Source organism: Cetorhinus maximus, chromosome 13 (assembly GCF_964194155.1).
Source record: "Cetorhinus maximus chromosome 13, sCetMax3.hap1.1, whole genome shotgun sequence".
NCBI lineage: Eukaryota > Metazoa > Chordata > Chondrichthyes > Lamniformes > Cetorhinidae > Cetorhinus > Cetorhinus maximus.
Window position 1 is genome coordinate 115,903,379 of NC_135891.1, and position 12,715 is coordinate 115,916,093.

General features: G+C 44.9%; 1 protein-coding gene across 1 annotated transcript in view; it reads right to left on the bottom strand.

Moving 5' to 3' along the window:
- The window catches only part of LOC144688993 (tyrosine-protein kinase JAK2-like), an 88,991-nt gene that overhangs the window by 30,867 nt on the left and 45,409 nt on the right, over positions 1 to 12,715 (bottom strand). The window contains exons 7-10 of the mRNA XM_078556080.1: positions 10,345 to 10,467; positions 6,046 to 6,203; positions 4,788 to 4,899; positions 694 to 874 (exon numbers count right to left, since the gene is read on the bottom strand). Coding sequence (XP_078412206.1) covers positions 694 to 874; positions 4,788 to 4,899; positions 6,046 to 6,203; positions 10,345 to 10,467 — 574 coding nt within the window. The remainder of the gene's footprint in view (positions 1 to 693; positions 875 to 4,787; positions 4,900 to 6,045; positions 6,204 to 10,344; positions 10,468 to 12,715) is intronic.

The following is a 12,715-nucleotide window of genomic DNA, read 5'->3' on the forward strand; positions in this document are numbered from 1 at the left end:
AATAGCCAAATAACCTGCCAACACTCACTGCCTAGTGTTCAATCATTAATAATGGCCTCTTGGATGTAGTAGCGGGGAACTGGTAGCTTCAGTTACTGCCTTAAGCAGAAGATGAACAACAGCAACTTGCATGTGCTTTCATGCAGCAATCATTCCAAGACATTTCATAGGAGAGATTATCAGACAAAGTTTGACACCAAATCACCAGGGATGGCTTGGTTGGTAGCACTCCCGCCTCTATATCGCAAGGTATTGGGTTCAAATCCCACTCCAGGGCTTGAGCACAGAAATTGAGGCTGACACTCCAGTGCAGTACTGAGGGAATACAGCACTGTTGAAGGTGCCTGTCTTTTGGATGAGATGTTAAACCAACTGCCTATTTGGGTGGATGTAAAAGATCCCATGGCTATTTCGAATAAGAGCAGAGGAATTCTCCCTGGTGTCCTGGGCCAATATTTATCTCTCAATCAACATCACAAAAGACAGACTATCTGGCCGTTATCACACTGTTGTTTCACTCATAAAAATGTGAGGGAATACTGATGTTAGTCTGTGTTGTAGACACTAACAAAGCACAGGAGATATCTGGACAATTGGAGGTGGATTTTAAGGAAGTGTTTTAAAAGAGGAGAGGATTAGCTAAGAGACTTAAGGAGTTTGAGAAAGGAAATTTGGAATATAAAGGCCTTTTACCTTTTGGTCTAGGTGGACAACAGGTGTTGAGCTGGATGCTGACACCTTCCGACATGAGGCCTGCAGTGTGATAGTAATTCAGAAGCTCCTTCAGACTCTCAAACTGTCTTTGCACTCCAGCCAGAGAATAACTTTTCTCCTTTATAATTAGACAGTCCTTGTAGTCCTTTCCAAATTCCGACTGCAAACACAAGAGTATTATCAAATGTACTCAAATCCTTGTGGAATTAGTACACATTTCCTCACATTGAAACACACGGAATTTACAGCATAGAAAGAGTCCACTCGGCCCATTGTGTCTGCACTGGCTGACAAAGAGATACCCAGCCTAATCCCACTTTCCATCTCTTGATCCGTAGCTCTGTAGGTTACAGCAACTCAAATGCACAATCCTGTGTTTTTTTTTCAATGAGATGAGGGTTTCTTCCTCCATCATCTTTTCAGGCAGTGAGTTCCAGACCCCCACCACCCTCTGGGTGAAAAAATTCCCTTCAAGTCCCGCTAATCCTTCCACCAATTACTTTAAACCTGTGTCCCTGACTATCAGCCCCTCTGCCAAGGAGAAGGGGTCCTTCCTCTCCACTCCTTCCAGGTCCTTCATCATTTTTTACATTTTGATTAAGTCTCCCTTCAGCCTCCTCTGTTCCAAAGAAAACGACACCAGCTCATCTGATCTTTCCCCACAGCTACAATTTTCCATTCCTGGCAGGATTCTCATAAACCTCCTTTGTACCCTCTCTAGTGCGACCACATCCTTCCTGTAATGTGGTGACCAGAACTATACACAGTACTCTAGAAATGCTCTAACTCGTGCTGTATGCAGTCCTAGCATAAACTCGCTGCTCATGTATTCTATTCCTCTGCTAATAAAGGAAAAATCCTGTATGCCTTCTTATATTCACCTTGTCAATCTATTCTGCAATCTTGAGGGACCGATAGACATATCTTGACTGCGCCACTCTTTCAAAATGCAAGATGTGTATCATGTAATCACCAGTTCTTAACTTCTTTCATTTCCTCTCCTGCTCTTCATTCTTGGTATCTTGAGCTCCCAACAGGGGCATCACAATTAAACTTAGAAGGCTTTCTGCAGCTAGAGATGCATGAGGCAGGCAAAGCACATGCTTACATGCTTTTCCTGGAACAGGTCACTCGCCTGCAGTCATGGTTTGACAGGCACCACTCCACATCATGCATGGCTGACCAGGAGTCTCTTCCAGGCTTACCACCAGCCACGTTATGAACGCACCTTCCTTGGCCATCAAATCCTGGAGTGAGACTCAAACTCAGAGGGCAGGATTTTCCCCCATCGGGGGTGAAGCTGAATGGCAGGCGCGCTTCCGATTGGCGCCCCCGATTGGGGGCGCGGCGCCATTTTAAGTGGGCGGGCCAATTAAGGCCCGCCCATCGCGACGTCCACACAGAAGCACTATGTGCTCCCTGTGCGGGCGGGGGAGGGGGAGGTGGGGGGATTCCTAAAATCGAGAGTGTGCCCTTTCGCGCATGCACACGAAAGTGCGCACTCATCTCCCTGAGGCTAAGTGCTGCCTCAGGGAGATCGGCTGTTCTGTGACAAAAATTAAAAATAAGAAAAAAAAAATTCCTGACATGTCCCCACATGAGTTGGGACATGTCCATAATTTTTACAAAAACTTTAATACAATTTTTTAAAACCTACATGAAACCTCATCCCGCCCGTGGATGAGGTTTCATGCTTTTTCTAGTTCCCGCTGGGGTTCCCGGCCTGCCCGCCAACCTTAAGGTTGGACGGGCAGGACCATTAATTATCTTAATGACTCTGTCAATGGCCCCAATTGGCCATTGACAGGTCGGCGGGTGCACAGCTGATTTTGCTGCGCCCCCGCCAACCAGAAAATGTAAATGGGTTGGGATGACGTCGGAGGTTCCGCCCGATGTCACCGCGTGTCATTTTACGCATCGGCGAGCGGGCCCCGCCCCCTCCCCGCTAGCCGACAGGAAAATCCTGCCCAGAGCTTCTGGTTCACAGCAGGGACGCTACCCACTGTGCCACAGGACCCCCCCAATTCAACTTGCTTTTTAAAACTATTTGTTTTTGGGATGTGGGCGTCACTGGCAAGACTTGCACTTATTGTCCATCTCCAGTTGCCCTGAGAGAAGGTATAATTGAGCTTTCTCCTAGAACTGCAGTAACCCTGATGGTGATAGTGCTCCAATGTTGGTGATAAATGGGGAATTAGAAGATATTGATCCAGCAACAATGAAGGAATGACATGCATGAGGAGCGTATGGGTGAATGATGGAGCACATAAGGAGGCCAATCGGCCCATTGTGTCTGTGCCGGCTCCTTGAAAGAACTATCCAATTAGTCTCATTCCAATTGCTCTTTTTCCTTAGGCCCTGGAAATTGTTACCCCTCACTTGCCTTTTGAAAATTACTGGCGACTCAGTTGAAGGCCAGGCGGTGGTTGACTGAGCTTTCTTCATAATGGTCACTGAATGTGTTAAATGGAGCCTAGCCAGTTAAAGTATGAAACATCCTTTTCTTGCAAGTAGCTTTATTTGCAGAATGCAGGATTACAGATCTCTACTAACCCAGTGTCCCAGCAGGCTCTCTTTATATGTGCTCCAAGTCCTCAATCAAACAATGCCCTTCACATATGTGTCTTCGTGTCTTTACCAACATAATTAACCTACTATTAATAGCCTGGCCCTTATATGCATTGAAAGTTACCCTGCTGCTTGCCTGTTATCCAGGTCATGCTGTAGGCTGGCAAAAGCTAGTCCATTATCAGAGGATTAGCTGGGATTGCTAAAACCAATATTGAGAAGGCTTGGTAAAGCATCAGTCCCACCAACAGCCTTCGTGAATGGATTTACTCTGGGCAGCTGCTAAGCAAACACCCCCAACCATCAACAGACAAAATGAATTATATGTTCATAGGAACAGAAGTAAGCCATTCAGCCCCTCGAGCCTGTCCCACCATTCAGCTAGATTATGGCTGATCCATATCTGAAATCCATCTATCAGCTTAGCTTCTGTAAACCTTACCTAACAAAAACCCCAGGAGAGATCAATGTTGAGGCTGTAAATGGTTTCCTTTAGGGTCAAAGGATTTTATTATGTATCTAATTGAATGGTGGAACGGACTTGAGGTGTTGAATGGCCATCTCTTGTTTCTTTGATGTGAGGAAAGATCGAAGAGGGGTCAATAGCACAGAGTGGCTGTGATCTACTTTATAATGATGTGGAGGGTAGCTACTATTGAAGTTCCCTTGGAGACAGTGGGGCCAATGTGGCCATGGAGACCACCTCATCCTCACAATTTGGGAAGAAGCCTGTGGCCTTGTGCTGGAACAGCCGGACCGCTGGAATTTCAGGTCAGAAATCTCTGAATGTCAGCAGGCTGTTGGACCATGGGAACCTCAGAGCTGAGCTTGACCTCTTCCTCAGCCAATGCTCACACTCACACCCACATCCAGCAATGGGGTTCACTGGACAATGATAAGGAAAAACCCAGGAGATCTCTTCCCAACCGTTCCTAGCCCAGGGTCACTGTGAAGTCTCCATTCTAATGGTCATTCATTCACCTTCCACCTGACTCACCACCGACCTCAGCCACCACCTGGGACCTCCCTCAGCTGTATGGAATTCTACTACAGAAACAGGTGAATGAAATTCAAAACCCAATGCAATTGGCATCTGTGGTGTTCGATGGTTCAGTTGTTCTGTGTTTGATTATGTGAGTTTGGGAATTGATCTATGCTCTTTGTGCTTGATTGGTTAAGCCCGGGTGTTGACTCAGAATTAAGTTAAATAGGCTCCACAGAAGCTACAGGGTTAGTTCTGAAGAACAATCATACGGACTCAAAACGTTAACTCTGTCTTTCTCTCCACAGATGCTGTCAGGCCCACTGAGTTTTTCCAGCAATTTTTGTTTTTGTTTGTGAACACAGAAACTACTCCAGGCTGAGCTTGGAGGGTGGTGTAGACATTTTAAAACATTGTATAAAACTTAGTAAATAAAGTTCCTGCACACTTAGAAACTAGTGTCATACTTGCATTGCTTTGAGGCAAATAAAATATATGACAGCATTTTAAGACGACAACTTACTTCAACACAAACGGTCAGGAAGTACTTGTTGAACTCCTTAGGACTGCAGCGGAGGATGTAGAATCCTTTCCTGTTTCCAAGTTTTTTCAGCTTATGCATGGCAAAGTCAGAGCTGTTAAGGAAGTGCAATCAACTTAAAATAAAGACAAAAGACCAATAATACCAAGGACCCTTTCACGGGAAGCAGGAGTATGGGAGGGAAGGTGGCCAGAACTGTTGCTATATTGGGGTTTGCAACATGGCTTTGCTTTGACTTCTCGTCAAAGTTCGAACATTTCTGTTTGTCACTGCACGCTCCCTGTGATGCCTTTTTTGAGTGAGACTAACAATTATCAGAAATTGACTAACAAGTGGATCGGCGTTTTACAAATTTTCACAGGTTCGCAAGACAGAAGAAGACAGCAGTATTAGGGCAGATGGCCAAAAAACTTGGTCATAAAGTTAGTTTTTGAGCAGCATCTTCAGAGAGGAGAGAGAGAGGTGGAGAGGCACAGTGGTTTAAGGATGGAAATACAGAGCTTAAGGTCTTGGCAGCTGAAGGCATGGCCACCAATGGTGGAGCGATGGGAATCAGAGATGCACAAGAAGCCAGAATTGGAGGAGAGCAGATATCTCAGAGGTTTGTACGGCTGGAGGAGAGAGAGGGAGGGGTGAGACTACGAAGAGATCTGAAAGTAAGCGTGAGAATTTTAAAATCAAGGCATTGCTGGATTGGGAACCAATGTAGGGTAGCGAGCGCAAGGTGAAGGGCACTTGGTGCAAGTTAGGATATGGACACAGATGCTTATTCATGTGTATAAGGGCTATATATTGATGGTGAGGAGAAATGGAGCCAAATGGATCGTATGTGGGTAGTGGTACTTTGTGGTGGAACTCCAAAATGACATCCCACATAGTAACGGCAGACTCCATCTTATACTCCACCTTCATGACCTCCTGACCTTAGCAATCCTATTGTAAGGAGGTACTGAATGAATAACAGGCATTTGTTAACAAGGTGGAAGAGGCAATAAATGGTCAGTGCATTGTCCCTGGAAACAATTGTCACAGCCGCCCATAGTGTGCATTTAGCAAACACCAGCAGAAACCGGGGTACGTTGTTTTATTCTTTAAAGGTGGGAGATGCAACGAGACCAGTGGAAAGAAAATGAAAAAATAAGAGTTTAAGGAGATGTATGGTTCTAATGGCTGATTCCCTTCTTAAAGGAGATGGCCCACTTTCATTAGGCCAGTTGTAATGCCCAATCCTTGAACGTACGTGATAGGTCCATGACAGTTGTCCTCAATGTGGTCCAACAGCTTCGGTGGAGCCACCTCTTTGCAGAAATAGTGATGTGCATCAGCCGTCAGTCTGTAATACCCATCGATAAGAGACACGAAGGAGAGAGCCTCTCTCAGAGTGGGAAACTCTGCCTCCTGTGGTAGCAGGAGTGGAACAAGTTAGACAGAGACAGGGCGCAAACCAGAAGAAAGTTATACTTGTTAAAACTAAAGTGAAAAGCAACAACGCTAAACAGTTTTACCATATATTTTTTTGAGTTGAAAGCAGCACAAATGTTCAACAGACGCTGTGAATGTAAAGTCCAAGTCCATCAAAGACTTGAGCTTTACCTCTGTTTCTGGTAATCTCTCCAACATTTCTCACACAAATGGGAAAACTTGCTTTTACTCTCACCCCTAACCTCTAACCACACTCTCTACATGCCACAAATTCCAGTCTTTCTCTAGATTAGATACTGCTGCTGACATTGCTCCCCTGAACTTTTCACTCTTGCTTCTCCCAATTTCCAAATATATGCCTCAGCCGGCAGCACTCTCAGCTCTGAGTCAGGAGGTTTTGGGTTTAAATCCTGCTCCAGAGACCTGAGCACATAATCCAGGATGACATTCCCAGTGCTGGTACCAAGGGAGCACTATACTGTCGGAGGTGCAGAGATTCAGATGAGATAGCAAACTGGGGCACTGCCTGCTCTCTCAGGTGAATGTAAAAGATACCATGGCATTATTTTGAAGAGGATCATGGGAGTTCTCCCCGGTATCCTGGCTAATATTTATCCCTCAGTCAATTTCACAAAAGCAGAATGTTTTGTCATTATCACATTGCTGTTTGTGGGATCTTGCTGTGAGCAAATTGTTGCAGCATTTCCTACATTGCAACAGTGACCAAACTTCAAAAGCTCTTCAATAGCTGTAAAATGTTTTGGAAAGTCCTGTGATTATGAATAATTCTACATAAACTAAAGTCTTTTTTTCTCTTTTACATGTTCTCCTGTATCCTCACTGTATTGAAATGAAGAATAATCACATCATCTTTCACTCTTTTTCCAACGGCCTCCAAACTTCCTTCTCTTAACCTTCCCATCCTTCCCCAACATAGACGCTTTCAAGGGCAACATAGACTTGTCAAGGGCAACGAGTGCTGGACAATAAATGCTGACCTTGCCAGCAATGCTCGCTTTCCATGAATGAATTAAAAATAAACATTATGTTCATTTTCACTTGTCTTCACCTCTTCACAATCTTGCTGGTGACCTACGCTACAAGCATTGCCTTTTCACCTAGCCTTCCTAATTCTAAAACAAAACACAAGATGAATGGTATCAAATGATGATAAATACCTTCATTTGTCGTACTGGTGACAATGTCGTAAGTGAGCTGAGCCTTACAGAAAGAATTATTTATATTACGCTGTTTATCGTAACACATTTATTTTACATTCTGACTAACACGTACAACCAAAAAAAAAACCTGACCAATCCACACCACAAAAAAACCACACGATCTTTAGCCATTTGATTTGTCGGATTGACAGTGCTGAGTTACTAATCCTGGCTGTTTTGCTGAGGAGGAGAAAAGAGTCAAAATTCTGCCCTGGTCCTTGTAGAATGGAATGTTAAGTTGAGATCTTGAAATTTGGGGTGGAATTTTATGCCGGTGGGATTTTACCATCCCGTCGGAGTCAGTTGACTTTTGAAAGGCTTGCCATATTTTATGGCCCCACCCCTGCTGCGACGGGGCCGCGAAATTCTGCCCTTGGAGTCCGTTCACTCAGAAAAGTCCAACTGACATGGATGAGGGGAACCACTTGGCTCACTTTAGCCTCATCCATCCACAGTCTCTGCACAGTCCACCATTACAACATATGTCTCTTAACTGCCTCCAGGGGTCTCGCTGAGATGTCCACTCCACACCTTGGCCATTCTTTGCAAAGGGCAATTTCCTGATCGGTGCTAAATTTACCTTTCACCATTTTGTCTACTTGTCCTTCTGTCACAGTTTAACTGGAAACAGTAGCAACTGAACCATTTCGGGAGCTAAAGCGGTTAATTTTCAAAAATTCATTCACAGGATGTGGTCTTCGCTGGGCTAGTGTTTATTGCCCATCCCTAGTTGTCGTTGAGAAGGTGGTGGTGAGCTGCCTTCTTGAACTGCTGCAGTCCACGTGGTGTAGGTACACCCACAGTGCTGATATGAGGGGAGGTTGCATAAACCGGGCTTATTTTCCACTGAACAAAGAAGATTAAGTGATAATTTGATTGACACATTTAAAATGATAAATGGAGTTTATAGGGTGGAGAGAAGCTATTTCCTCTGGTGGGGGACTCCAGAACAAGAGGCTATAACCTTAAAATTAGAGCCAGGCTGTTCAGGGGCAGGCAGGAGTATTAAGGGTTTATGGAATCAATGTGAGTAGATGGTGTTGAGGTACAGATCAGTCATGATCTAACTGAATGGCGGTTCAGGCTTGAGGGGCTAAATGGCCTGCTTCTGATCCTATGTTTGATCCTAGTGTCCTATATTTACATGTTCTGTATTGTTTACTATCTTATAAATCTTGGTGAGGTTGACTGTCACCATCCTCCGAGGCTGTAGAACTCAGATGCCTCCAGTATTTCATTGTAACTCAGTTCTCTAATGCTTGAGACCGGTTTCTTGGTTCCTCAATGATAATATATTTCGTGATTGAGCTGGTGGCACTCTCACTTCTTTATTAGAAGCTCAGCTGTTCAAGTCGCATGACAGATGTGAGGACATAATCTAGACTGACACTTCGTTGCAGTATCGAGAGAAAGCAGCATTACTGGATTCGGAGCTTTTTCAGATGTGACGTTAAGTCAAGATTCTGTCTGCCTGCTGTAGCGATTGAAGGTATAGCCTTTTCCTACTGCTTCTCAGGGGTCACATGATTGTTCTTGGAGACTCCAACGAATGAGCCCTAAGTGTGGGTAAGCCAGGGGTGTGGCTTTTTCTGGTCGAGGACCTGGTTCAATCATGTAGTTTCTGAAAAGCTCTCTGTAGTAAAGTTATCTGTTTTCAAGTAGAAACCCGTCCGGCACGTCGTCATTACACCTGCTCAGGTGGATGTAAAAGATCCCATGGCATTATTCAAAGAAGATCAGGGAGTTATCCTAATATAAAAGCAAAAAACTGCGGATGCTGGAAATCCAAAACAAAAATAAAAATACCTGGAAAAACTCAGCAGGTCTGACAGCATCTGCGGAGAGGAACACAGTTAACGTTTCGAGTCCGTATGACTCTTCAACAGAACTGTTGGTCATACGGACTCGAAACGTTAACTGTGTTCCTCTCCGCAGATGCTGTCAGACCTGCTGAGTTATCCTAATATGTTGACCAACATTTCAAAAACAGATTATCTGGTCATTTTCCTTACTTGTGTGATCTTGCTATGCAGCAGTTGGCTGCTGCACTCATCTATGTAACAAGTGAGTGAGGTTCAAAAGTTGTCACTGTCTGTAAGATGTTTTGGGATGTCCCTATGGTGTGGTAAAGGCATTATACAAATGCAAGCACTTCCTTTCATTCAGCTTCAGAACTCCCAAATCAGGTAGAGAATAGAGCACCCTTGAGTTGGCCATTCTTTAACAGCTTAACTTAGGCACAGAATAAACCTCCTTTTACACTTCCTCAATGCCCTCAGTGTTATAGTCCCTACACCATCCATTGCTGAAGCCTTTCTGGGTGAGGCTGACTTTGTCAGGTTAGAGTCATAGAACGATACAGCAAAGAAATAGGCCATTCATCCCATCATGCCTGTGCTGGTTCTTTGCAAGAGCTGGCCAATTAGTCTCACTTACCTGCTCTTTCCCCATAGTCCTGCAAAAACTTTTCCCTTCAAGCATTTAACCAATTTTTTTTTTGGAAGTTACAATTGAGTCTGATTCCAAACATTCTTACAGGATCTGCATTCCAGATCACAAGAGCTCGCTATGTTAAAAAAAATAAGGTTCTTCATGTCACCTCTGACTCTTTTGCAAATCACCTTAAATTTGGGTCCTTTGGTTCCTGACCCATCTGACACTGAAAACAATCTCTGCTTATTTACTGTACTCCTGATTTTTACACTTCTATCAAATCATCTTCTCTGCTTTATGTATCAAATCAGCTGCAATTCAGAACTGAATTGCAACCAATGCAAACCCTTTGGAGTGAGTATTATGAATGAACATTCCAACTTCTTAGCTTAGGTCCTCTGATTGGTGTTCCTGTTTATATTCTGTGCTAGGAATGTAAAAGTCATCGGTTAAATTAAATTTACCAAAAGCTTGTTGTCTTGCTTGGTAAGCGTGACAATTCGGCTTTCTTCCAAGACATAATCTCGGCTGGCTTGCTTGAGAGTAATGTCCACAATCTCGGGGAAGTCACAAAATGGCTGCCACTGCTAAACGAGAAGGGAAATCAAATAGAGATCATCTTATTATTCAGCGATCAGTTGTTAAGCGAGTGCAGTCAGGGTTTTAACAACATACAAACAATTTCAGGCAGATAAAGAATCTCTGGTCCATTCAGTCTGTCCAACAGAATTATGATACCTTATATATCATAATATACACTCCTCATACCACCCAATAATCTCCTGATGAGAGAGGGAGGGCAGCTTAAAATCCCAGGTTGGAGAATCAAGCAGCTGAACAACATCCTACCAAAGTCCTCACTTAATGGAGTTAAGTATTAAGGAGGGGTATCATCAAACTCAAAACCTACTAGCAGTTTTCGATTTGGTAAACAATATTCACAGCTAATAAGAGGTATAGAATTAGAGTAGCCTTACTAGAGGCTTAGGAAAATAGAGAGAGCTTGCAGGAAAACTCACGGTCATGAACTGCTCAAAGGTAAAAGCCATGGGCCAGAATTTTACACAACAAAAACAGAATTACCTGGAAAAACTCAGCAGGTCTGGCAGCATCGGCGGAGAAGAAATCAGTTAACGTTTCGAGCCTTCATGGCCCTTCGGCAGAACTGAAGCGTAGTTAGAAGAAGGGAGAAATATAAATTGGTTTAAGGTGGGTGGGGGGTGGTGGAGAGAGACGTTGAGGGTGTGGTGATTGTGGAGATGAGCAGATAATCAAAAGATGTCACAGACAAAAGGGTCAAAGAGGTGTTGAAGGTGGTGATATTTGTCTGAGAAAAGTGCTAATTAAGAATGGAAGACAGGATATTCAAAGTACAGCTCTAGTGGGGGTGGGGTGGAAAGACTAACAAGGTTTTAGTTTAGATTTAAAAATAATGGAAATAGGTGGGGAAAGAAGAATCTATATAAATTATTGAAAAAAAAGCGGGGGGGGGGGGGAGAAGAAACGGGGTGGGGATGGGGGGAGGGGGAGTTTAAGATCTAAAGTTGTTGAATTCAATATTCAGCCCGGAAGGCTGTAAAGTGCCTAGTCGGAAGATGAGGTGCTGTTCCTCCAGTTTGCGTTGGGCTTCACTGGAACAATGCAGCAAGCCGAGGACAGACATGTGGGCAAGAGAACAGGGTGGAGTGTTAAAATGGCAAGCGACAGGGAGGTTTGGGTCTTTCTTGCGGACAGACCGCAGGTGTTCCGCAAAACGGTCGCCCAGTTTGCGTTTGGTCTCTCCAATGTAGAGGAATTTTACGCTCCCCGCGGTGGGTTCTGAGGTGGGGGGAGCGTGAAATTGCTTGGACAGGATTCCCTCTGGGTGCCCGCCCACTCCAACCTGGTAGCGATTTTACGCTGGGCGGGCAAGGCCTTGGATGGCGAAAGCCCACCCTTGCCTCAGTTAAGTCCCTTAAGTGGCCAATTAATGGCCACTTAAGGGCCTTTTCCCACCCAGCCTCAATTTTAAGTCTGGCAGGCGATGACAGTTCAGGGTTGGGGGTGGTGCGGAACCTGAAAATAAAGTGACTTCATTCTCGGGCGAGAAGTGTGGGGGGTGGTGCCTCCATCAAAAGTCCCTTCTGACTGGGGGTGCCATCCCCTAAGACCCAGTGACCTCCAGACTTCCTTCCCCCCACCCTGGCCTATGGGATGTGGGCATCGCTGGCTAGGCCAGCATTTATTGTCTATCCCTAGTTGCCCTTGAGAAGATGGTGGTGAACTGCCTTCTTGAACTGCTGCAGTCCATGTGGTGTAGGTACGCTCACAGTGCTGTTAGTGAGGGAGTTCCAGGATTTTGACCCAGCGACAGTGAAGGAATGACGATATAATTCCAAGTCAGGATGGTGAGTGGCTTGGAGGGGAACTTCCAGGCGGTGGTATTCCCATGTATCTGCTGCCCTTGTCCTTCTAGATAGTAGTGGTCGTGGGTTTGGAAGGTGCTGCCTAAGGAGCCTTGGTAAATCCTGGAGGAACTGGAGAGTTGCTGGCCAATCTGATTGGCGGCAGTTCTCCAAGGTGGGACTTCCTTTTGAGTGAGGGGCGGAATTCTGCCTTATGCCAATCAATGCTCATTAGAGCGTAATATGGCATCGGGGCTGCTGGTGTCGGTGGGGATATGTTCCCCGCTGACTCTTCGGATGGCGTGGCTGAGCCCACACCATTCAGGAAATTCAGCCCATGTATCTGATTCACACAGGCAAGTCTTTAAAGTTAACAGGACAAAACTGTTACTGCTTAGCTTTATAAGTAGAGCACAAGAACAAGGAGGTCATGCTAATTCAGTAGCTGGAC